The sequence below is a fragment of the Camelus bactrianus genome, chromosome X, assembly GCF_048773025.1.
Source record: "Camelus bactrianus isolate YW-2024 breed Bactrian camel chromosome X, ASM4877302v1, whole genome shotgun sequence".
NCBI lineage: Eukaryota > Metazoa > Chordata > Mammalia > Artiodactyla > Camelidae > Camelus > Camelus bactrianus.
The window spans coordinates 59,260,595-59,283,729 of NC_133575.1; the positions used below are offsets into that span (position 1 = coordinate 59,260,595).

General features: G+C 46.5%; 1 protein-coding gene across 3 annotated transcripts in view; it reads left to right on the forward strand.

Annotated features, from left to right (window-relative positions):
- Positions 1–22,600, forward strand: part of HUWE1 (HECT, UBA and WWE domain containing E3 ubiquitin protein ligase 1) — a 138,480-nt gene extending 115,880 nt beyond the window's left edge. Inside the window, exons 57-85 of one of the 3 annotated variants that reach the window (XM_074359490.1) lie at positions 631–859; positions 1,488–1,666; positions 1,945–2,034; positions 2,197–2,351; positions 3,514–3,559; positions 5,028–5,315; positions 6,276–6,531; positions 6,723–6,853; positions 7,374–7,588; positions 7,665–7,953; positions 8,090–8,192; positions 9,015–9,561; positions 10,253–10,856; positions 11,623–11,744; positions 11,860–12,016; positions 12,824–12,956; positions 13,221–13,423; positions 14,007–14,134; positions 15,336–15,432; positions 16,428–16,583; positions 17,015–17,260; positions 17,546–17,663; positions 18,267–18,407; positions 19,400–19,687; positions 19,810–19,915; positions 20,571–20,688; positions 20,985–21,166; positions 21,450–21,640; positions 22,154–22,600. In XM_074359490.1, coding sequence (XP_074215591.1) covers positions 631–859; positions 1,488–1,666; positions 1,945–2,034; positions 2,197–2,351; positions 3,514–3,559; positions 5,028–5,315; positions 6,276–6,531; positions 6,723–6,853; positions 7,374–7,588; positions 7,665–7,953; positions 8,090–8,192; positions 9,015–9,561; positions 10,253–10,856; positions 11,623–11,744; positions 11,860–12,016; positions 12,824–12,956; positions 13,221–13,423; positions 14,007–14,134; positions 15,336–15,432; positions 16,428–16,583; positions 17,015–17,260; positions 17,546–17,663; positions 18,267–18,407; positions 19,400–19,687; positions 19,810–19,915; positions 20,571–20,688; positions 20,985–21,166; positions 21,450–21,640; positions 22,154–22,256 — 5,621 coding nt within the window. In that variant the 3' untranslated portion in view covers positions 22,257–22,600. The remainder of the gene's footprint in view (positions 1–630; positions 860–1,487; positions 1,667–1,944; positions 2,035–2,196; positions 2,352–3,513; positions 3,560–5,027; positions 5,316–6,275; positions 6,532–6,722; positions 6,854–7,373; positions 7,589–7,664; positions 7,954–8,089; positions 8,193–9,014; positions 9,562–10,252; positions 10,857–11,622; positions 11,745–11,859; positions 12,017–12,823; positions 12,957–13,220; positions 13,424–14,006; positions 14,135–15,335; positions 15,433–16,427; positions 16,584–17,014; positions 17,261–17,545; positions 17,664–18,266; positions 18,408–19,399; positions 19,688–19,809; positions 19,916–20,570; positions 20,689–20,984; positions 21,167–21,449; positions 21,641–22,153) is intronic. The other 2 variants (XM_074359492.1, XM_074359491.1) reach the window with 2 other exon arrangements.
- The last annotated feature ends 535 nt before the right edge of the window (positions 22,601–23,135 follow it).

Consider the following 23,135-nt stretch of genomic DNA (forward strand, 5'->3'; position numbering starts at 1 on the left):
GAAAAGGAAAAAAATGGAGTGGGTTGTTTAATTACATAAGACACTTCCTATTCTGTGATTTTTCTTTACATTTGTGTATTTCTATCAATCTTCCTTATTGAGTTGAGTGTCCACAGTAGTGTCCTAGGTACTAGAAATACAGCAGTAAAAAAGAAAACAGTCCTTTTCCCTCATAGGAGCTTATGATCTATTAGAAATTATGAGTAACCAAGCATTACATTGTAGTATGGTAAGAAAGCACAAAGTAAAGGATTACTAAGCCAATCTGTAGAATCAGAAGAAATGATATCTAGGCAAAGAACAAAAGAGCAGGTGAAAAAGAGGGAGGAGAGTCTTCAAGGTGGAGAGAGCAGCATGTTTCTGAGGGGCCTAGAAGCATCACTGTGGCTTAGTTTAGAAAATGGATTGGGAGAAGGTATTATTTAGGAGGCTGTTGCAGTATCTAGATAGAGATGGTGTCATAAGCCATGGTAGTACCAGTGATCATAGATGAGGTGTGGGAATGAGGGAGAAAGGACAAAGCTCAGGTTTCCGTGTGAGGAAGTAAGGCCCAGGAGACATGGTTCTGCTTGAACAACCATGGAAGAAATTTCTTTTTGGCATTGACCCCTTTGCATATTGTCCTTGCAGCAGACATCCCCCCATCCCCAGGAAATATCCCTACCACTCACCCACTGATGGTACGCCATGCAGACCACAGTTCCCTGACACTGGGCAGTGGCTCCTCTACAACTCGTCTCACCCAGGGCATCGGGCGCAGTCAGCGGACCCTAAGGCAGCTGACGGCCAATACAGGCCACACCATTCACGTTCACTACCCTGGGAATCGCCAGCCCAATCCTCCTCTTATACTTCAGAGGTGAGTCATAAGAAAGATTGTTTGGCTCACTGGGCTTCAGCATTGTCTTGACCTGGAGGGATAATGTTCTTGTCACATCCACACAGATAATGTATTTGTCCTGTTTCTTTGTGGATTATATGTGCAGCCCTTGAGGGAATACCAAATTGTGTAACATGTTCTTTTGCTCAAGTGTCCTGTGTATACATTCAGCAGTCATGAAGCATCTCACATTCCAAGCACTTAGCACTTAAGATACAGACCCGACAGGATTCCCTACGTTCGGGCTTAGGATTTCTCCCACTAGGGATAAACAATTTTAGAAGTGAACGAAAGGGATATAGGTGTCATAATGGTCCATGTACAGACTATAGTGAGTGTACAAAAGAGATATTATACCCTAACACAGTGCTTGGCATTATCTGTGCCACTCTGTTCCAGAAACTATGGAGAAATACGCAGCCTCAGCCCAAAAAAGTTCCCAAACTGGTGGTGTAGTTAGAAAAGTAACTAAGACTTACATGCAGTATAATCGGGTTCCATAATAGTGTTGTGCATTTCCTAGAGGATACAAAAAGGATCTCACAATACCAGGTTGCAGGGCCTTATGGATGTACAGTGACCATGGCACCCCACCATCACCCTACAGGTTGCTTGGTCCCTCTGCTGCTGCTGACATCCTTCAGCTGAGCAGCAGCCTTCCCCTACAAAGCCGGGGCCGGGCCCGACTCCTAGTGGGCAATGATGATGTCCACATCATCGCCCGATCTGATGATGAACTGCTGGATGACTTCTTCCATGATCAGAGCACAGCTACCAGCCAAGCAGGCAAGTTAATGTGGTGAAAGAGAGGGTAACGTTTGTCCTCTTTTTCCTTGCTGAGGGAAAGCAGAACGGTATCTGCCCTGCCTGGAGAAACCCCATTTTATAGGATCCAGAACCACTGGATGATTTAGCCAAGGGCAATAAAAACTATTACATCTAGATACCTGTGATATGCCAAACTTTGTGGTAGTTATTGGGTGCTATTAGAGAAATACTGCAATTTTTGGATCAGTTGGTGTATGACAGAGCCAAGGGTCTCACTCTCCGTTGTTTCTCTACAGGGACCCTGTCCAGCATCCCCACAGCCCTGACCCGCTGGACAGAGGAATGCAAAGTTCTTGATGCTGAGAGCATGCATGACTGTGTTTCAGGTGTGTGGCAGCTTGGTTATCAGGGCAGTAGTGAGTCTTCCAGGGCTGAGACAAGTGCATGGAAAGTTGTTTCCCTGGTTTCTCCATGGCTACAAGCTCTGCCTCTTGGCTTTCTCCCCCACCTCCCCTGAGCAGCCTCTGATCTTTGCTTCTTTGGTCCAGTTGTTAAAGTGCCCATTGTCAATCACCTGGAATTCCTGAGGGATGAGGAGCTGGAAGAAAGGCGGGAGAAGCGCAGGAAACAACTGGCTGAGGAAGAAACAAAGATAACTGACAAAGGCAAAGAAGATAAGGAGAACAGGGATCAGAGTGCACAGGTGATTCCCAAGAGTTGGGAGGATTCATCTTTGGCCGTGTCTGCCTTAACTTTCCCATGGTTTCGGCATACACATGGCACCAAGAACCACTGTAGAGTCTAAGGTATTCATGTTGAACCTGAGAAATGATCCATTTTAAATTCACTGTACACTCACATGGTTCTTAGGGGGAAGAATTCAAACCCAGAGCAAAAATTATCTTCAGTGTTTCACTGGGGAAAACTGGAGCCAAAACCAGAGTGGCTCCTGACTTGCCAGTTGCACTGTATAGTCTACTTTCAGAGACTACAACTAGACAGGAAGAATAGCTTTGACCAGGCCCATGCTTTTGGTGGGTTTAATTCCGTTTCTCTCTGGATTGGTTCACCAAGTGTCAGGGAAACCTTACCAATATGATCCATTCCATCATTTGAATAAGTTCAGCTTGGGCTTCAGGTCAGAGAAAATGTTGCTGAACCCCATCACCACATGTCATTTTCTAGGGTTCAATTTGTGAAAAGTCTAACATGATTTTAGTTTTTCTGAAACTTCTGGAACTTTGCACAGTATAGTTTTAAAATACATGAAGTAAATGCTGATAGAAGTACAAAGAAATTTAAAAGACTTGATGAAAGACTTTATTATACCCCATTCAGCAGTCGGGGTATCAGATAGATTTTAAAGGATATTGAAATGTTCAGTTATGATAACAAACTTGATCTGACAAATACCTTTGTATATAACTTTTACCTAACTAATAGTAATAGTTGTTTCAGGTACATGAAAAGGGATACAAAATAAGCAAGCCTGGCATGTGATCTAAAAAACAGGAGTGTACAAAATGAGCCCAAGGAAGGGAAATACATAGAGATGAAACTTGAAAATCTTACTGTCTCAACGATTGTGTTCAGGTCATGTCCTATGCCCAGCCCAGCTCTAACATGGTTTTTATTAATCCTTTCTTCTCATTGTTTATTCAGCCCCCTGAGAGAATTCCCTTTGTCCCCAAGCCACCCTTGAACATGAGTATGTATTAGAGAAATTAGGGATATATTTGCACACTGAAGTGCTGGTTTCCCATCCAGGTCATTTGTGGCATATGTGGGAGATGGTGACTATTACAATTGACTTCTATCCCATGTGCTTGCAAAGTCCCACATTGGTCTGTCCCTTCTCTTTGCAGTGTACTGCATCTAAGACAAATGACTCCACTGAACAGAACCTCTCAGGTAACTCCCCCTCCCTTTTCCCCTTCTTGCTAATTGGTTGGTTCTTTCTCCTGACCTTTCCAAGTAGCTGGCCCAAGTGGGCTGAAGATGAACGCTGGTGCTCTGTGGGATGAGGTAGTAGATTGTATAGTTTTAGGGTCATACCCCATCTTGGAGATAACTATACAGTCTACTGTCTTTCCCACGGTGGTACACTTCCCATCCGACATGCTGTTTAGGTTCTCATTCTGATCATGCTGTGCTGCATTCTGGCATGTGTAGTGAGGCCATGTGTCCTGTCCCCTTTGGTGACCACCATGGTGTGGTGCTTCGTGAGAATACCTGATGACAGTGGTCCCTAAATGCTAGTCCTCAGTGGAAGTTGATAGAATAAGGGAGATTTAATGAGTTTTTCAGAAAGCTAAATTTACGCAATTTAAAGGACTGTTGTAAATTATAGCGATTATGTACTTCCTAGTTTTTTGGATCCAAATGATATTAATAGGATTTTTTTTTCTTATTTGGCTAAATTAAATATTGGTGACCTTATGTTAGTCTCTTTTTATTTTTTCCTTTTTTATATAAATTTCATGTGGAATTTAAAAGTCTAGGTATGTTGTCTTGAGCAATCTGTTTTGGGTGAAGGTAGCTCTGTGGGTTAAATGGTATTATTACTGTATGCTTTCTAATCCTCCTTCTAATCTTAATGTCAATAGCCATTTTGTGATTCTGTTAACTGGTTCATGTGGTATATGTCTCCGCCACCCCTATTTCCTCAGAACTTTCTTCTGCTTCCTTATACCTTCTGTCTCCTTTGGCACTTGAGTTGGGAAATGATTGTACCAAAGCCTACAAAATATTTTTTAAAGCAGTGAAAGAGGGTAGGTGTCCTATATCCTGATGCCCTTAATCTAGGATCTGTCATGTAAAATGGCCTTTTGCCTACTGCCCTTGTTAGAGGATTCTGCTCGTGCCGGGGTGAGGTAGTAAGTTGTATTGTTGTGGGGTAGGGATTTTAGGCCCCAATTAGAAGATAACTATACAACTTACTACTTTCCCTGGTGTGTAGCATATTCACATTTAGTCTTGACACTGTTGCCTCTCAGAGTTGCAGGTGTTCCTTGGATAATCAGGACTACAAGAAAAGGGAGGTGGAAGGGGACAGGTGATATTTGTGAGGCAAATACTACAAAGTGACTTGAATTCTCCCCCTTCCACCTGGGGCACAGGAAAGTTTTAATTCTTAGGATCTACAAAGAGTCAGATCTTTAGTTCTTGGGATGGACTAAGATAGCACTATACCTTAGCCTTCATCCTGAGTATATCAGACCAGCCACGAGCTGTTCCTAGGAGCAATTGGTGGTTGGAGGGGAGGAATCCTGCATCACTGACTAAGTGGGATACTTGTCACACCACATGTGCCGATTGGCTCCCCGGGTCCTTGGCTGATTGCCCTTTAACAACTCCATTGTTGTTCTTTCCGAGGAAGATGGGACACCTATGCCTGACAGCTACCCAACAACCCCATCTTCAGCTGATGCAGCTACATCTGAACCCAAGGAGACCCTTGTCACTCTGCAGCCCTCACAACAGCAGCCAACACTCCCACCCCCACCAGCCTTGGGAGAGATTCCTCAAGAGCTACAGTCCCCAACTGGAGAAGGGGGTAGCTCTACACAGTTATTGATGCCTGTAGAACCAGAGGAATTGGGTCCCACAAGGCCAAGTGGAGAAGCAGAAACAACTCAGATGGAGCTATCCCCAGCTCCCACTATAAGTGAGTAGAATTTCAAGGTTTGTGGGTGGAGGTTGAACAGGAGGGAAGAATGGGCATCTTTGTAGTTTCTCTTTATTCTCTTACTGTAGAGAAATACTTAGAAGCTCAGGTCTTCATAGTAGGATCTCAGCTTGCACATTACCTTTTTAGCTAGGGTTGAGGTTTCTTCTTTGTGTTCTCAGCTGAGTGTCTTAATGATACTAGTAATAATGCCAACAGTTTGAGGTAATTACTCTGTTCCTGGCTATCAGGATTATTATTTCACTTCTTTAAAAACAATCTTCCGAAGTAAACGGTGTTCTCTCCATGAATAAACTGAAACTCAGAAGTGAAATTATTAGCTCAAGGTGACTCAGTAAGTGGTTGAGCTATGATTAAAATCCAGATCTGTGTAACTCCAAAGCTTGCTCTCCTTCAACATTTCCAGGAATGGCAAGCATATGGCCACACACATAACAGCTCTCCCATCCTGGCAAACACCATCTTATCTCATGGCACTATTTCCCACTGGTTTGAAATGGGGCCTCAAAATTCTCAGCAGTGTTCCAACAGGGTGAACTGAAACCTGTTTACCATCCCTGCTCTATACCATACTGCCTGTGACATGCTCTGGAGAAACCTTAAGTTGTAGGATTTTTTTTCCCTTCAAGGAACCTTATTTATTTAGATAAACAGAACCAAAGTGTGTATGCAAATGGTGCCTGCAGGAAATCTGAAAGTGACTGGATCCCTTACCTGGGGTGCCTAGGGAAGATATTTCACAGGCATGCCTGGAACACTATAAATGTTCAACAGATACAGAATGGGCTTGAGCTGAGTCCTTTAAGCAATTAGATTAAGGGGAAACATCAGACCAGCATGAAGTGAAGGTGAAGAGGTGAAAAGTCTGATCTGGCTGCTTCTTAATTCAGCCCCCTCTTTGAGGCAGAGATCTAACCTCTCCATGTGACTTCCTCCTAGCCTCTCTTTCCCCAGAGAGAGCTGAAGATTCTGATGCTCTGACAGCTGTCAGCAGTCAACTGGAAGGCTCTCCTATGGACACCAGCAGCCTTGCTTCCTGTACCCTGGAGGAGGCTGTGGGTGACACCTCAGCCGCTGGCAGTTCTGAGCAGCCCACAGCAGGCAGCTCTACTCCTGGGGATGCCCCATCAGTTGTGACAGAAGTACAAAGCAGGGGTGATGGGTCAGGGGAACCTACCCAGCCCCCTGAGGACAGGTAAGCACTGTGTGAGCAAGAGGAGGGCAGGGTGTGTTGTTGGGTATTTCAAGCTACGTTCATACTTGTTAACTAATGCACATGCTCTGTACACTGGGGAAGTCAACTTCTGTGAGAAAAAGGGTATGTAGGAGTATTTTGTAAGTGAGAAAATAGAATACAGAAAACAACCTGAAAATGATTTCCTTCAGCTCTCCCCCTGCATCCTCTGAGAGTTCTTCCACCAGAGATTCCGCTGTGGCCATTTCTGGAGCAGATTCCCGGGGAATCCTAGAAGAGCCACTGCCTTCAACAAGCAGTGAAGAAGAAGATCCTCTTGCAGGTGAGCTCCATGTGTCCTCAGGCCATCCTGGGGTTGTTTAGGCTTCTAGTAGCCCTTAGTATGGAAATGCCCACCAGTCAAACCATTCTGTGCAGACGGAGGGCAGCATATGCACGGGAAGAGGGCCTGAAGTAAGGGGATGCTGACACTGCACAATGGAATGAGCCTTTGGCGTCAAACTGATCTCAGTTTAAATTCCCCTCTCTGCCACCTCCTACTTTCAGGACCTAGAGCCATTACTTAACTTCCCTGATCTTCATTCATATTGAGAGGGTGATAATAGCTACACAGTGGGGTCTTGATAAAGATTAAGAGACAGTACACACACAGAACCTGGCTCATAACAAGAGCTGTTCTGAATCTAGGGAAAGTGGGTCGGCCTTCTCTGTGTGTCTTTGGCATGCAGTGAGGACAAACAAAGCTGGTTTCCCTCAAGCAAGTCCATTGCTTTCATCCATCCAAATACATCTTATGCATCAGTAGAAGTGAGAGTTCTTTCACATCTTGCATCTTCCCTCAGGTATCAGTCTCCCTGAAGGTGTGGACCCCTCTTTTCTGGCTGCTTTGCCTGATGACATCCGCCGAGAAGTCCTACAGAACCAACTGGGCATCCGTCCACCAACACGGACTGCCCCCTCGACAAATAGCTCAGCTCCTGCAGTGGTGGGGAATCCTGGTGTGACCGAAGTGAGCCCTGAGTTCCTGGCTGCCCTACCTCCAGCCATCCAGGAGGAAGTATGTGAGCAGGGGGCTGGTGGAGCTAGGCTGCGTGGCCATGGGTATGCCCCCATTGACTCCCCCTGCTCCATAGGTGCTGGCACAGCAGAGAGCTGAGCAACAGCGACGGGAACTGGCACAGAATGCCAGCTCTGACACCCCCATGGACCCTGTGACCTTCATCCAGACTTTGCCCTCCGACCTGCGCCGTAGTGTCCTAGAGGACATGGAGGATAGCGTGTTGGCTGTGATGCCACCTGACATTGCAGCCGAGGCTCAAGCCCTGAGGCGAGAGCAGGAAGCCCGGCAGAGACAGCTGATGCACGAACGGCTCTTTGGGCACAGCAGCACCTCTGCACTCTCTGCCATTCTCCGAAGCCCGGGTACAGAGGGAGGCAAGTGGGAGGGCTCTGGAATGTCTAGCTTTAGCCACATGAGGCTCTCATTCCCCTTTGTATTACCTGGACCCAGCTCAGCACACAACCCCTCCGTAATTTCAGTTTCCTCCTTCTTTTTCAGCTTTCACCAGTCGCCTGAGTGGCAACCGTGGGGTCCAATACACTCGCCTTGCTGTGCAGAGAGGCGGCACCTTCCAGATGGGGGGTAGCAGCAGCCATAACAGGTAACTTTGCCTGTCTTTACTTCACCTTGCCACACCACCTGTCAGGTCTACTACTAGTCTAACTCTGTATGTGGAGAGGCTGGATGATCTCTCTAGGACGTTTACTTGAATGAGTTGGGAAGCCAGATCCTTGGACTCTGCCTTCAGAAAGCCACATTTTTGGGCTAGTGTAGCTACTGTAGACCATACTCACAAAGTAAGGCAGGCTGGCAGCAGGTGCTAGGTGTGATTAAAAGGAAAGCCACCGGCCTCCCATGTAAACAGGAAAACAATGATCCACATCCCTTGAGATTATAGCATCTAGGCTGTGAGAGTAGAAAAGAGTTCATTATTGTTCAGGCCAAAGCAGAATGGACCCAACATGCCAAAATGTGAAGGAAGTGATTAGTCCCTATATAGCAGGCAACCTCCTGGTAGTCTAGAGAAAGCAGAAATAAGCACTGTCTCCTAAGACTTTAGGGGCAGTCCAGTTTTACTAGTTGATGATACTGACTGGGCTGGAATCTGTGCTTGCTTCTCAGTTGTGTGATGTAAGGCAAGTCACTTAACCTATCTGAGCTTCTTACTCATCATCTCAAAAGTGGGTGGTTCTCTAGTCTTTACAGTAGCTTCATGAGGAACCTGTCAAAGATGTTATAGAGTGCCTGGTACCTACTAGGCACTCAAGAGGGCAGCTCTTGTTACTATTAAGAGTCCTTGAACTGGATACCCTCCCTTCTCAAGCCTCCTGGGAGGTTATGTATGTCACCCCCCTCCCTTAGGTCTATGCCTAATCCCAGAGCTCTAGCCAAAGTGTTACACAGAAACCATGCTCTGTTCCAGGCCTTCTGGAAGTAATGTGGATACTCTACTACGCCTCCGAGGACGGCTTCTCCTAGATCATGAAGCCCTGTCTTGTCTCCTGGTCCTACTTTTCGTGGATGAGCCGAAGCTCAATACTAGCCGTCTACACCGAGTACTGAGAAATCTCTGCTACCATGCCCAGACCCGCCACTGGGTCATCCGCAGCCTACTCTCCATCTTGCAGCGCAGCAGCGAGAGTGAGCTATGCATTGAAACACCCAAGCTCTCCTCAAGTGAGGAAAAGGGCAAAAAATCAAGCAAGAGCTGTGGATCAAGCAGCCATGAGAACCGGCCCCTGGACCTGCTACACAAGGTGGAGTCTAAGAGCTCCAACCAGCTCTCCTGGCTCTCAGTATCCATGGATGCAGCCCTAGGCTGCAGGACTAATATATTCCAGATTCAGCGTTCAGGGGGGCGCAAACATACTGAGAAGCATGCAAGCAGTGGCTCCACTGTCCACATCCACCCCCAGGCTGCTCCTGTTGTCTGCAGACACGTTCTGGACACACTCATTCAGTTGGCCAAGGTGAGGAGCTTGAGGACCCCAACTCCTGGGGATGGAAGAGGAGCATCAGCCACAGCCTAGGTGAAATCTGAACTCTGAGGGAGTTAGCAGGTCTTCACCGTTAGTGCTGAAGGCTGTACTGCTTCTGGGTAATTGTCCGGTTAAGTAACATTGTAGATTTTTTATCCTCACTCTTTACAGTTTTTATGCATTACCTCATTTAATCATCAAAGCAACCCTCAGTGGTCTGTATGGTTCCCATTTTATGAATGAAGAAACTGAGACCCAGAAATTTTTAGTGGCTTTGTCATTTGGCTAGTAAGTGATGGAGCTGGCTAGACCTAGAACTTAGTTCAGTCTTCTTTTTAATAAGCTTTGCTGCCACTTGTTGAGGGCCTGCCTTATATCAGGGCACCATGCAAAATACATTTCCTCTAATCTCAACAATTTTGCAAGACAGTATAGATCAAGGTAGACTAATGTAGAGATCAGTGCTCAGAAGTTTGCTATCGCTTGTCCCCTACAAAGCTTTTGTTCATTTCTCTAGGCTGGTTCATCATCAGTTGGATAAAACCCCTACATTACATCTCTCCAATGTTATCAAAGATGTCGAAAGGAGTGGGGAATTAGGAGCCACTTGTTTTTTCTTGTCAGGAAGATGTATTCTCTATGTAGACCTCCTAGACCAAGTCTATCCTTCTTTTCCCGGCAGGTGTTTCCCAGCCACTTCACACAGCAGCGGACCAAAGAAACAAACTGTGAGAGTGATCGGGAGAGGGGCAGTAAGCAGTCCTGCAGCCCATGCTCTTCACAGTCCTCAAGCAGTGGCATTTGCACAGACTTCTGGGACTTATTGGTAAAACTGGACAACATGAATGTCAGCCGGAAAGGCAAGAACTCCGTGAAGTCAGTGCCAGTGAGCGCTGGTGGTGAGGGAGAAACCTCCCCATACAGCCTCGAGGCCTCTCCACTGGGGCAACTCATGAACATGTTGTCACACCCAGTCATCCGACGGAGCTCTCTCTTAACTGAGAAACTCCTCAGGCTTCTTTCTCTCATCTCAATTGCTCTCCCAGAGAACAAAGTATCGGAAGCACAGGCTAATTCTGGCAGCAGTGCTTCCTCCACCACTGTTGCCACCTCAACCACATCTACCACCACTACCACTGCCACCTCCAGCACGCCCACTCCCCCTGCTGCAACCACCCCTGTCACTTCTGCTCCAGCTCTGGTTGCTGCCACGGCTATATCCACCATTGCCGTAGCCGCTTCGACCACAGTGACTACCCCCACGACTGCTACCACTACTGTTTCAAGTAAGTGTGAATGTAGGCTGGGAGTTGTGGGGTGCATACACCCACCTCACCCCCCCACCCTCCCCATCCAGGTATTCCTCCCTTAATGATATCTGTCAGCTTGGTTTGTGTTTGTGAGAACCAGATGTATTAATTCCCACCTTCATCGGTCCAAGTTCTCTCTCTCTGTCTTCCCCCACTCCTCTCCTGTTCTTCCTTCCACCCCCCCGCCCTTACACACACACACACACTCTCACACTCCTGTGAGGACCAGCAGGCATTCACTGAATGTGGCTTCCCCTAGGCTAAGCACCAAAAGGAGGAGAGAGAGAGAGAGAGCCCCTGTCTTCAAAGAACTCCCAACCTTTCTAACCTGGTTTAGGAAGCTAGTTCTCAGAGGTAACAGTTGAAGAGCGGGCAGGATACAATGTGAATCAGGGTAGAGTCAAGTAGCCAGGCCATCCTAGGGAGTGAAGGGAATGAGTCCTGCAGCAGACTAGTAAGAATCATCTGAAGAAACAAATTTTGAAGGAGGCAGCTTTCAGAGGGCACTCTGATGGTAGGGGAACAGTTGAGAGAAATGTCTGGGATACTTGGTCACTTAAGAAGGTACAGTCAGAGTCTTGCATCCCAAGTCATTTGGATTTGTCTATGGTGGGTGGATCTTCATTTTCACTACTTTTGCATTTTGAAGCCCTGTACAGTGCAGCGATTCTTTGGCTCTGCCACTTAAGTCTCTGGCATGCGCACTTCAGAGGCTTACGGTGTTCTTTCTATTTCCTCAAAGCTTCTACTACTACTAAGGCCAGCAAATCTCCAGCAAAGTTGGGTGATATGGGCAGCAGCACTGTGGACTTTAAGATGGTATCCTCTGGCCTCACTGAAAACCAGCTCCAGCTCTCTGTGGAGGTGAGTCCAAGCTCTTCTGACCTCCCAAGGTAGGGGGAGAAGAAAGAGTTGACTGGGGTGGATAATGTTTTAGTTCTCAAGTTGGGGCTTACCCCATCTCCCTTCTTTTCCCCAGGTGTTGACATCCCACTCTTGTTCTGAAGAAGGCCTAGAGGATGCAGCCAACGTATTACTGCAGCTCTCTCGGGGGGACTCTGGTACCCGGGACACTGTTCTGAAGCTGCTACTGAATGGAGCCCGCCATCTGGGTTATACTCTTTGTAAACAGATAGGTAATAATAGAAGTAAAGCATCCTGTCTTTCTGAAACCTTCCACTTAGGTGTCACCTCTTTGTGGAAGCCTTCCCTGAACCCACATGGGGTCAGGGGCAGGAGGCTGATAAAGTGATAGAATCAAGGAGTGGAGCTGGGTTTCCTTTCAGCATAGACTCTCTTTGCTCTCTCCCACTCTCATCCCAATCATGGGTCTCTCTAGATCTCAGCTACCTGCTTAGTTATCTCCTTCTCACAAATGTCCCTGGAGCTGAAGTGATATGAAAGTCAATCAGACTGTATAACCCAGGGTCTTCTTTGTTACATGAGAATTACAAGATTTTCCCAGAAGAGGCAGGCCTCTGACCTTTCTTGACTGCTACCATTTATTCAGCATCCATGGGCCAGGCAGTGTCCTAGACACTCTGCTAGACAGTTATCTCCTAATTCTCAAAGCAGCCTTACGAGATTAGGCAGTATTAATCCCATTATTGAGATGAGTAAGCAAATTGTGGGAGAGGTTAAGCAGTTTGCCTGAAATTACCACAAAAACCTTAGAAGTTCGAGAGGTATACAGGCCTCAAAGGATATTTTTTCCCCTTAGCACTGAGCTGCATTTTGTATAGATTCAATAAATTCTTGAGGCCAGGTAAAGCAGTGGTCTCTGGGCAGTTGATCCATGAGCACACATAGTAAAATGAACGGAGCAAAATTCTTGCTCACTCCAGCAAAGAAGATGGCCTAGGAAGGTTTCTTGGAAAGGTTTGGCTTTTAATTGCTTCATTAGGGAAGTCTCCAAACACTTGCTGGCTCCTTTCCCTGCTCAGGTACCCTCCTGGCTGAGCTACGGGAATACAACCTGGAACAGCAGCGGCGAGCCCAGTGTGAGACCCTCTCTCCTGACGGCCTACCTGAGGAGCAGCCACAGACCACCAAGCTGAAAGGCAAAATGCAGAGCAGGTAAGTGGTAACCACTCATTTGGCTATGGGGCTGGAATTCAGGACATTCTGAAAGGTGGCTCTTGCTGGTTTCCTGGTTATTTTTTTCCCCCTCTCTGGGCAGATTTTCTCTCTGTCCTGTATACACTTAACCCTATTTTTTCCTGCTTGTGAGATTTCCTTTGGAGATTCCTTACCCCTCTAGTTGACGCCAGAAAGCCCTGCTTGCTATGGGTGTTTATGCTTTGATGCTCAATATACGTGAGCCACCTCTACACTATCCAGGTTTGACATGGCTGAGAATGTGGTAATCGTGGCATCTCAGAAGCGACCTCTGGGTGGCCGGGAGCTCCAGCTGCCTTCTATGTCCATGTTGACTTCCAAGACATCTACCCAGAAGTTCTTCTTGAGGGTACTGCAGGTCATCATCCAGCTCCGGGACGACACACGCCGAGCTAACAAGAAAGCCAAGCAGACAGGCAGGCTAGGTATGGAACTGGGGTGTCCAGTTGAGGGGCAGGGTTGGTGGTAGAAAAACAAGAGACCCTGGAAGGCAGGACTTAATGTCGTGTCTCCTCCCTGTTTGACCTTTTCAAAAGGAAGTGATGATCCTTTCTTGAAATGTTGGTGGCTGTGTTTTGTGTCTCATTCAAGCTATCTACATAAGACATTTCATTAGGGCAAGGGGAGTGGAAATCTGGCAAGGAAATTGGGGGCAGGTCTTTTGCTGCACAAGATTTAACTCACTGAATGTTCCTCCTTTTTGCTTCCTTGATCATCCTGGCTAAAACATTGCAGCCATGTTGCTGCAGCCTGCCAAATCCTACATCTTTCCTCCTGCCCCACAGAACCCTCTCACCTGCCACTGTCTGTCTGCTCAGCTCCATTTCCCCTGTCCTCATCTATAACAATAGCTCTTAGTACCTGCTGATGAGCATTCTGGGGCTGCCTGAGCTAAAGCTCAAAGACCTCAGCAAGATGCCCTGTGGCAGCCCAGAAGACAAGAGAGAAAATATTGAGCACTCCCTCTTTATACAGTTTACATCTTACCTTCTTTTTTCTTTTCCCCAGGTTCCTCCGGTTTAGGCTCAGCTAGCAGCATCCAGGCAGCTGTTCGGCAGCTGGAGGCTGAGGCTGATGCCATTATACAAATGGTACGTGAGGGTCAAAGGGCGCGGAGACAGCAACAAGCAGCAACGGTTAGCATGATGCCTGTGGCCCCTCATTCATTTGTCTCTCCTCCTTCCCCCACCACATCATCAGTGGGGTTTCATTGCCCTTACCTTGTATGCTTTTGCATCAAGTTTGCTATATGAATGCTTCTGAACAGCAGGGTTATTTTATCTTGGTGCTTTCTTTTTGTTTGTTCATTGGTTTGTTGGTTTGGTTTGATTTAAAGCTTGGCTATCATACCCCACTCTCAGCTATCCAGTCAACAGTGGCGCTTTGCAAACTGCATAATGCTAAGTGTCTGGGTTCTGAGGGGATGTGGGATAAAGATTTTTTCAGTCTCATGGAACAATGCAAGTACATCAGAGACATCTCAGGAATCCTACCCTTGAAAATCCCCCAAGCTTGGTACACATCCCATTCAGCCTCTTACGGCTGTGGCTGGTCCCTCCACCCTGGCCATTTCCTCTATTCTTCATTCTCCGTTGGTACCCAGGCACTCAGGCACTTTGAGGAGGAAGCCTTTCAGGTTCCTAGGTAGTCCATTCATTGTTGGGATCTCAGCACAGAGTGGTTGCAGGAAAAGCCTGGCATCATGCATGTATGCTGTGGCACTCGGTTCTTTTCCTGTCCTTGCACAACATGCAAGTCATCTACCCCAGATGCAGGAAATAAAAGTATCCCATGGCCTGTTTATCCTTTGTATGTAATACTATTACGCAGTGTGATTTCATTGAGCATGCTGGAAACAGCCTAGAATTTGAGGGCCGTGGCTCCAACAGGGTAGAAAGGAGAACAGAGAAACTATTATTCTGGAGTATTTTTTCTGCCCAGTCTCTTTTCCACACCTGATAGGACAGATGTTGGCTTTTCAAATAATCCCACTCATCAAAGATTGCACTAATTCCCCTGCAAACTTATCTTCTGCCCATCTGAGCTTTATTTACACACACACACCCATCTGAGCTTTACACGCACGCACGCACGCATGCACGCATCCAGGGAGCTCTTTGGAAAAGCTTCTAGCTCAGGGTGGAAGGCAGCAAAGGAAGTAGGAAGGCCATTCTTTTGTCTTGGAGAGCTACATAATGAAACTTCTGTCCATATGAGAATATATGGGAGGCTTCTTTCCAAGCTTATGATATGTGAGAGGTTGTAGGCAGCCTCTATCCTGTCCCTGAGGAAAGCAGAGTTGCACCCTTTATGTGACTTTGTTTCCCTTTTATCCAGTCGGAGTCAAGCCAGTCAGATGCATCTGTCCGAAGGGAAGAATCACCCATGGATGTGGACCAGCCATCTCCCAGTGCTCAAGATACTCAGTCCATTGGTCAGTACTTATTCCTATTTCTAGCCCAACAAAAGGGAGAGCCAGTCTTCACAGAACATCTGCTGGATCCCCTGCTTTCAACATACAAAAGCTCAGGGTTTTCCAATTTGCTTAAGTGAACAGTAGTTTCTGTATGTTAATAAGCACTTAACAGTCAACTAAGATTACTAACCATCACCATATGGTCCTCATTGGAGATTCATAGCTCACATTGTGATTTCTGTAGTATAGAAACTATAATATGATATCGTGTGTGGAGACAACATGTGTTTGTCTTGGCTCTTTGTTTCTATCTCTGGGACCTGAGGCAAACCTCTTTCATTTTCTTCGTTTAAAATAGAGATGGGGTGGGGGGAGGGCATTATAGCTCAGTGGTAGAGCACATGCTTAGCATGCACAAGGTCCTGGGTTCAATTCCAAGTGCCTCCATAAATAGGTAGGTAGGTAGAGATGTTCATGGTTAGTATTGAACGAGTTAACAAGTATGTGTATGGCACATAGAGCAGTACCTGGCACACAGTGGATGCTATTATTAGCAGCATTTCCCAAGGTTAATGTCATATAGAATACTTGTTGGCACCCTTTTAACACATTCCTGTAGATACAGATAGTGTTATCATAGGACATCCATTTTTAAAATATATTAAATAATTTAATAATTCACAGGTTCTCTGAGAGCTAATAAGACAATGAGTAGACCAGCACTGTCTGGTAGAATTTTCCTGCAGTAGCCACTAGCCACATGTAGCTACTGAGCACTTGAAAAGTGTTTAGTGCAACTGAGGAACCAAGTTTTTTCCTGCATTAATTTTATTCAGTTTAAATGCTGTCCACTATAGGACTAGAGCTTGCTTTCAGATATCACTCAGTTACTCAGTAGCCAGTGGGCCAACCTGCTTGATCTGTCTAATGGCCTTTGCATTTGGTCTGGGAAAAATCTAAATGAAGGAAAAGCTTTGAGGGCTCTCTGACTCTCTCCTCTGTGTGGCCTCTAGGCTCAGATGGAACTCCACAAGGGGAGAAGGAGAAAGAGGAAAGGCCACCTGAATTACCCCTGCTCAGTGAGCAGCTGAGCTTGGACGAGCTATGGGACATGCTGGGAGAGTGTTTAAAGGAGCTGGAGGAATCCCATGACCAGCATGCGGTGCTAGGTGAGTTGTGGCTTAAGGACCCAGGTCCCGACCCACTGATCTGCTATGGGGCCCTTTTTGCCAGCTTAATTTTCTTCCGTCCAGATTACTCCTCTCCCTTAGTGTCTCTGTAATGAGAGTTCAAAGGAGAGGTTTTTTCCCTCTGACTTCAGTGTCAGAAAAAAATTTGCCTTCTCTTTTGGTAGCTGGTAGCTTTTACTTTTTAGACCAAGGGAATTTTTGTAACTGGTTGCCTATCCCAGTTTTCTTTGGCTTCAGGAAGTTCTGCCTTCCTCTATGGTTTCATTTTTCTATGGTACCATTGTATTTGTCTTGCAAGTTTTCATTACTTTTTAATACGGTACTTTTGAAATTTGAGTATGAAGGCAAAGAGGTTTGTATATTGAAGTTTGTAAAGTAAAATGTCACTTTCCTCTCATTCCTTCCCCCAGTGCTACAGCCTGCTGTTGAGGCCTTCTTTTTGGTCCATGCCACAGAACGGGAGAGCAAGCCTCCTGTCCGAGACACCCGTGAGAGCCAGCTGGCACACATCAAGGACGAGCCTCCTCCACTCTCTCCTGCCCCCTTAACCCCAGCCACTCCTTCTTCCCTTGACCCATTCTTCTCCCGGGAGCCCTCGTCTATGCACATCTCCTCAAGCCTGCCCCCTGACACACAGAAGTTTCTTCGCTTTGCAGGTACAGGGAACTCTTAGGCCCCCAAACGTACAAGGCTTCATTTTTTTTTTTTACAGGGTCATTTCATACATTTTATCCTTAGCTGATTTGTAGTGGGAGAGGGAGAGAGAGCAAGAGACAGAGAGTTGTAAAGTGAGGCTAATGGGGTAGGGACTGGGTCTGGAAGTCCTTGTATGCCATACTTTTTCCCTGAAACAAAGAAGAGAGAGTTGCTAGCTGGTTGGCTGTCATCCATTCTTCTGGGACCCATGATGTGCTGATTCCTACTGTCCTTTATTCCCTTAGAGACTCATCGCACTGTGTTAAACCAGATCCTACGGCAATCCACCACCCACCTGGCTGATGGGCCTTTTGCTGTCCTGGTAGACTACATTCGTGTCCTCGACTTTGATGTCAAGCGCAAGTATGTGCCCTGGATATTGTGGAGATGGGAACTCTCTAATTGGTATCTTCCCTCCCAGAAAGGAACTAAAATTCTTCCTGGGGTGGGGTTTTCAGGGAAAGAAGTTTCCCTTGGTGGCAGCCCTTGGAATGGCACTTGGTTGGGGGAGACAGTCATCTGTGCCACTGACAGTCATCGTACCTAAATACTCCCTGGCCTTCTTCAACCCCAGTCTCCATTCTTCATTAGAGGAATGTGAGCCTTTGTTTAACCTTACGATTTCTAAAGTCTCGATCCAGCCTTTGGGGTAATACAAGGAGATCCAGGTAGCCACAATATATACTTAGAGCAGGGCTTGGGGGAGTGGAGGGGTTCCACAATACTCTTGTCGCTTTTACTTTTCTCTTCCTTCCTGTGCACCTACACATACTTACCTGCTTGTTGCAGAAATTCTGTGGCACAATGTCTGTTGGCCCTTACTTGATGGAGATGGAAAAAAACTTAAGAGTTGGTAGTAAATGACTTACCTCTCCCAAATCCTGGGCATTTCCGCAGGGAAACAGGTGGGGAGAAGTTTGCTCTGCCACTCCTAACTTTATTTTCCTTCCTTTACTCCCTCCCAAGATATTTCCGCCAAGAGCTGGAGCGTTTGGACGAGGGGCTCCGGAAAGAAGACATGGCTGTGCACGTCCGCCGTGACCATGTGTTTGAAGACTCCTATCGTGAGCTGCACCGGAAATCCCCTGAAGAAATGAAGAATCGATTGTAAGAGCCCAGAGCAGAGAATAGACAGGATGGGAGGGTTGGGGCCCTTCCTGCGTGGTAGTGAAGGCTTACTCGGGGCCCAAATGTGTAGGGGAACTTAGGGAGGTGCTACCCTCCTCAGTAGGAATTCCTAATAGGAATCCAGCATAGAAAATCTCACTGAGCTGTCTCCCATCTTCTCTGCTCAGTCTCATGAGACTGGTCTTCCGCTGGCCAGCTGGCCCTTGGGATGAGCTACCCAACAGTTCCTAGACAGACAGGAGAGTCTTTGGCATTTATAAAGGTACACCTAATGGCTTTGCAAAGAGAGCTTTCTCCATTGCCACACTAGGGACGGGAAGCCTGCTGAGCAAATGGTACCCTGCGTTGGGGAAGACCATACTTGCAAGAGTGGCCCCCAACCAAATTGGTAATCCGCTCATTGGTGATTCTGATGCCACCTAGAGGAGATTGGCAGTTTGCAATACCAAGTGTCATGGGAGCCTATAAGATTATAGACCTATTGAAGTAGTTTGATGCTCCTGAACTCAAAAACTTGATTCTTCCCTTCCCTTGTGGAATGGGCTTACTATCCATATAATCACACAGGAAGTCAGAGAGTCCTCCAAAACCAACTGAGCCCTGCTCCCCCACCACCAAATCCTTAAAGACATCAGACTCTGAGCTCAGCTCTCTTTGATACCATTTGATCACTCCTCTCCCTCCTTTCCCTAAGGGAGGCCTTAGTAGGCCGTTATACCTTTCCTATTAGCATTTTCTGGAATATCAGTGAGCCTTAACTGATATTTCAGAACACCTCTTCCATCAGTGATACCCTTTTTTGTCCCAGATCCACACCTCCTCTGAGCTCTCCTGGCACTGCATTTACCACTGTTCTTTGACCCTGCACCCCCCTCAGCCACTGCTTCAGTCACTCACTTGGGTCATGCTGCACAAATGACTGGATTTGTCCTAGGCTTTCCACACATCTCTGTTTCTGCTCTCTTATGCAGGTATATAGTCTTTGAAGGAGAAGAAGGGCAGGATGCTGGAGGGCTCCTGCGGGAGTGGTATATGATCATCTCTCGAGAGATGTTTAACCCCATGTATGCCTTGTTCCGTACCTCACCCGGTGATCGGGTCACCTACACCATCAATCCATCTTCCCACTGCAACCCCAACCACCTCAGCTACTTCAAGTTTGTTGGACGCATTGTGGCCAAAGCTGTATATGACAACCGCCTCCTGGAGTGCTACTTTACTCGGTCCTTCTACAAACACATCTTGGGCAAGTCTGTCAGGTGAGGATGTGGGACAGTCCTGGGACTGTCCTCAGTCCTGAAAAATTGGTCCTTTTCTTGTGTCCCACCCCTAGACTGCCTCTCCTCCATCTCAGCTCATGATCCTAATTGTGTTTATCTAGGTATACGGATATGGAGAGCGAAGATTACCACTTCTATCAGGGCCTGGTTTATCTGCTGGAAAATGATGTCTCCACGCTAGGCTATGATCTCACCTTCAGCACTGAGGTAGGTCAGGAAATCCTGACCACAGCACATCCCCTGCTAGTCTAGGAAACTCATTGTGGGCTTGTCCTTGAACTGGCATTGGATAACCTTTCATGCTTCTAAAGAAGCGTCTTGATGTCTTAAAGTCTTATGCCCCATTCCCCATCCAACAGAGAGCAGTGGATATTTGTATGAGACAGCACAAACAAAAAAAAAGCAGAATTTGTAAAACAATCCAGGCTGTTTCCTAGTTTCCCTTATATTAAAAAAGTACTCTAGTACATTATTCTTTATTCCCAAAGGTAGTTTACTATAGAAAAATTGTACAAATAGAGATAAAAGAAAAGCAATTTTTTAAGGTTACTCTTCTCCCAAATTGTTTCCCATAAAGAATATGTTTTGTTTTGTTAATGTATTTTAGCCATGCCCTTTTTGCTTTTACCACTGACAAATTTCCTTCCTTTTGGCCTTTATGTGTTTTAGGGCCAAACTCTTGCCCTTTCCCTATTAGTGAGTTATAAGTTCATGAGAAAAGTCACTGTTTTTTTATGACCTTGCTTCATTTTTCTGCCCAGGACACAGCAAAGAGTTTAGGATGTGTTACCAGGTATTTATGTAAGTAAGTCCCATCCTAGACCAAATCTGATTCATGTTATTGGTATTTTGGATATTCTAGGTCCAAGAGTTTGGAGTCTGTGAAGTTCGTGACCTCAAACCCAATGGAGCCAACATCTTGGTAACAGAGGAGAATAAGAAGGAGTATGTACACCTGGTGTGCCAGATGAGAATGACAGGTAGGGGAAATGGTCCCGTAGACCCCCTAGTTGCTCAATATGGGAAGAGGTCAGGCTTCACTCATTTCACAGACATTGCTTCTTCTCTTCCACTGTGCCAGCCACAAATGCCTTGCATAAAAGGAGTTAAGAAACCTGACAAACATGTATTTCCCTTCATCTACCCTCATACAGGGGCCTAGGAACAGAGTGGTAGGTGAAGTAAGCAGATCGGTCAGCATCCGGCCAGACTGGGGATCTCTGACCTCTAACAGTTGCATAAGTTTGGGTGCCACGTGGCTTGTTTCTCTCTCCAGGAGCCATCCGCAAACAGCTGGCGGCTTTCTTAGAGGGCTTCTATGAGATCATTCCAAAGCGCCTCATTTCCATCTTCACTGAGCAGGAGTTAGAGCTGCTTATATCAGGACTGCCCACAATTGACATTGATGATTTGAAATCCAACACTGAATACCACAAGTACCAGTCCAACTCTATTCAGGTGAGCTGCTGCTGGTATCCCTCCCTGAATCCGTAAGCAGTGCTAGTTTCTATGACACCAAATAAACCAGTACTCTTAGGAGAAGGGTGATTTGAGTAACAGCTTATCTGTACCTAACCCTTAACTCTTCTGGACTGTTTTCAGGTAATGTTCTTGCTCATCTTACGAATGGAGGAACTAAAACCTATCTCACAGAAGGGACTTGCCTAACACTGCAAATCCCATCCCCCTTCCTTCCAGGAGCTCTCTGCCTCATGCTGGCTTCTTGTGTCCTTTCGTGCAGATCCAGTGGTTCTGGAGAGCATTGCGTTCTTTCGATCAAGCTGACCGTGCCAAGTTCCTCCAGTTTGTCACGGGTACTTCCAAGGTGCCCCTGCAAGGTTTTGCTGCCCTTGAAGGCATGAATGGCATTCAGAAGTTTCAGATTCATCGAGATGACAGGTCCACAGACCGCCTGCCTTCAGCTCACACATGGTAAGAGGAAGGGTTTGTTCTCCTTTTCAGCATTTGGATGGAACTTGCATATTTGTCACTTCTGGCCCCACCTACCCTGGACCTGGGGTAGCTCACAGTTTGGTGGTTTTGTGGAGAAGGTGATATTTGAGATGAGAAGCTGGCCCAGATTCACAGTGAGGCTGGGGAGACATTGCAGGTGAGCACTACTACGTGCAAGCAAGGTGTATTCCAAGGGCTCAGCATGGCTAGAGTGAGGAGTTGCAGGGATCAGAATGCTGAAGAACTCAGCAGAGGTGACCAATGACCCTGAGTGCCTGCTTGGAGCTTTCATGTTGGGCTGTGGTATTTAAGGAGGGAGTTACAGGGTCAGGTTTATGTTTTAGGTGCTTGGTGGCCAGTATTGGGGCCAGATGAGAGGGCAGACAGGGCTAGGACAGGATTGGGAGTTCGCAAGCAAAAGTCAGGTTGGCACCATGGGGACACAGGGATTTATCGTTTTCTGTCCTAAACTGATCTTTCTTCTTTCCCTAGTTTTAATCAACTGGACTTGCCTGCCTATGAGAGCTTTGAGAAGCTCCGCCACATGCTACTACTGGCCATCCAGGAGTGCTCTGAAGGCTTTGGGCTGGCCTAATAAGGCCCCGCCCACCACTGTGGGGTTTTTCTACCATTGTTGGACCTGGAAAGGGGGGAAATGAAAACAAAAAAGAACCAGAAAGAAAATGTCAAAAACCAATAAATGAAATCCACCAACTCACCATGTGTGTGTCCCAGCTGCCCCAGCTGCCCCAGCTGCCCCAGCGCATACCCTTTCCCCCTTTCGTGCTCATTCTCTCTCCCCCCTCCCTTTTCCTCATCTCCTCTCCCCGTTCCATGCCGTCCATGATCCCTACCCCATGTGTTAAAAAGGCAGTAGCCTTTGCAGGGACCTGTTTGTCCCAACTGTTTGAACAGTGTGCTCCTCAGATTCTGTGTTCAGAAGGATTTGCTGCATTGAGACTTGAAACCTTTGGATAGGGGAAAAAATTATATATATATATATTTTTTTGTTCTGTTTGCATTTCTTAATTTGTGCTTGGAATGTGTTGATGTGCACAGCTAATGATTCAATGCGAGACAAGATTGGCGTCTGTGTTGTGGAGGTTTCAAATAAAGAGCACTCTTCATAACTCACTTTTCACAATGGAGTTTTTTTCAAATTTAAAAACAAATAACTCTTGAGCACATGCTAGGTGTCTGGAGAAAAGATCCAGATAGCTCTCCAGAAAACCATCTCTGCCACCACACTGGTACATCCTCCTTCAGAGTCGGTTTCCCCACAGTCCAGAGAGCAGCAGCCACCAGGACTGGGGGAATCTTTTTCAGAATGAGATCTGCACTTGGGGGTTGTGGTGGTGTAGAGATTACAGTCAAGGACAAAGCATCACCTTGCTCTAGGGGAACAAACCAACAGGTTGTAAGAAACATTCTGAGAATTGACTCAACCCAACCAACCAAAGGATCTATTTGGTGA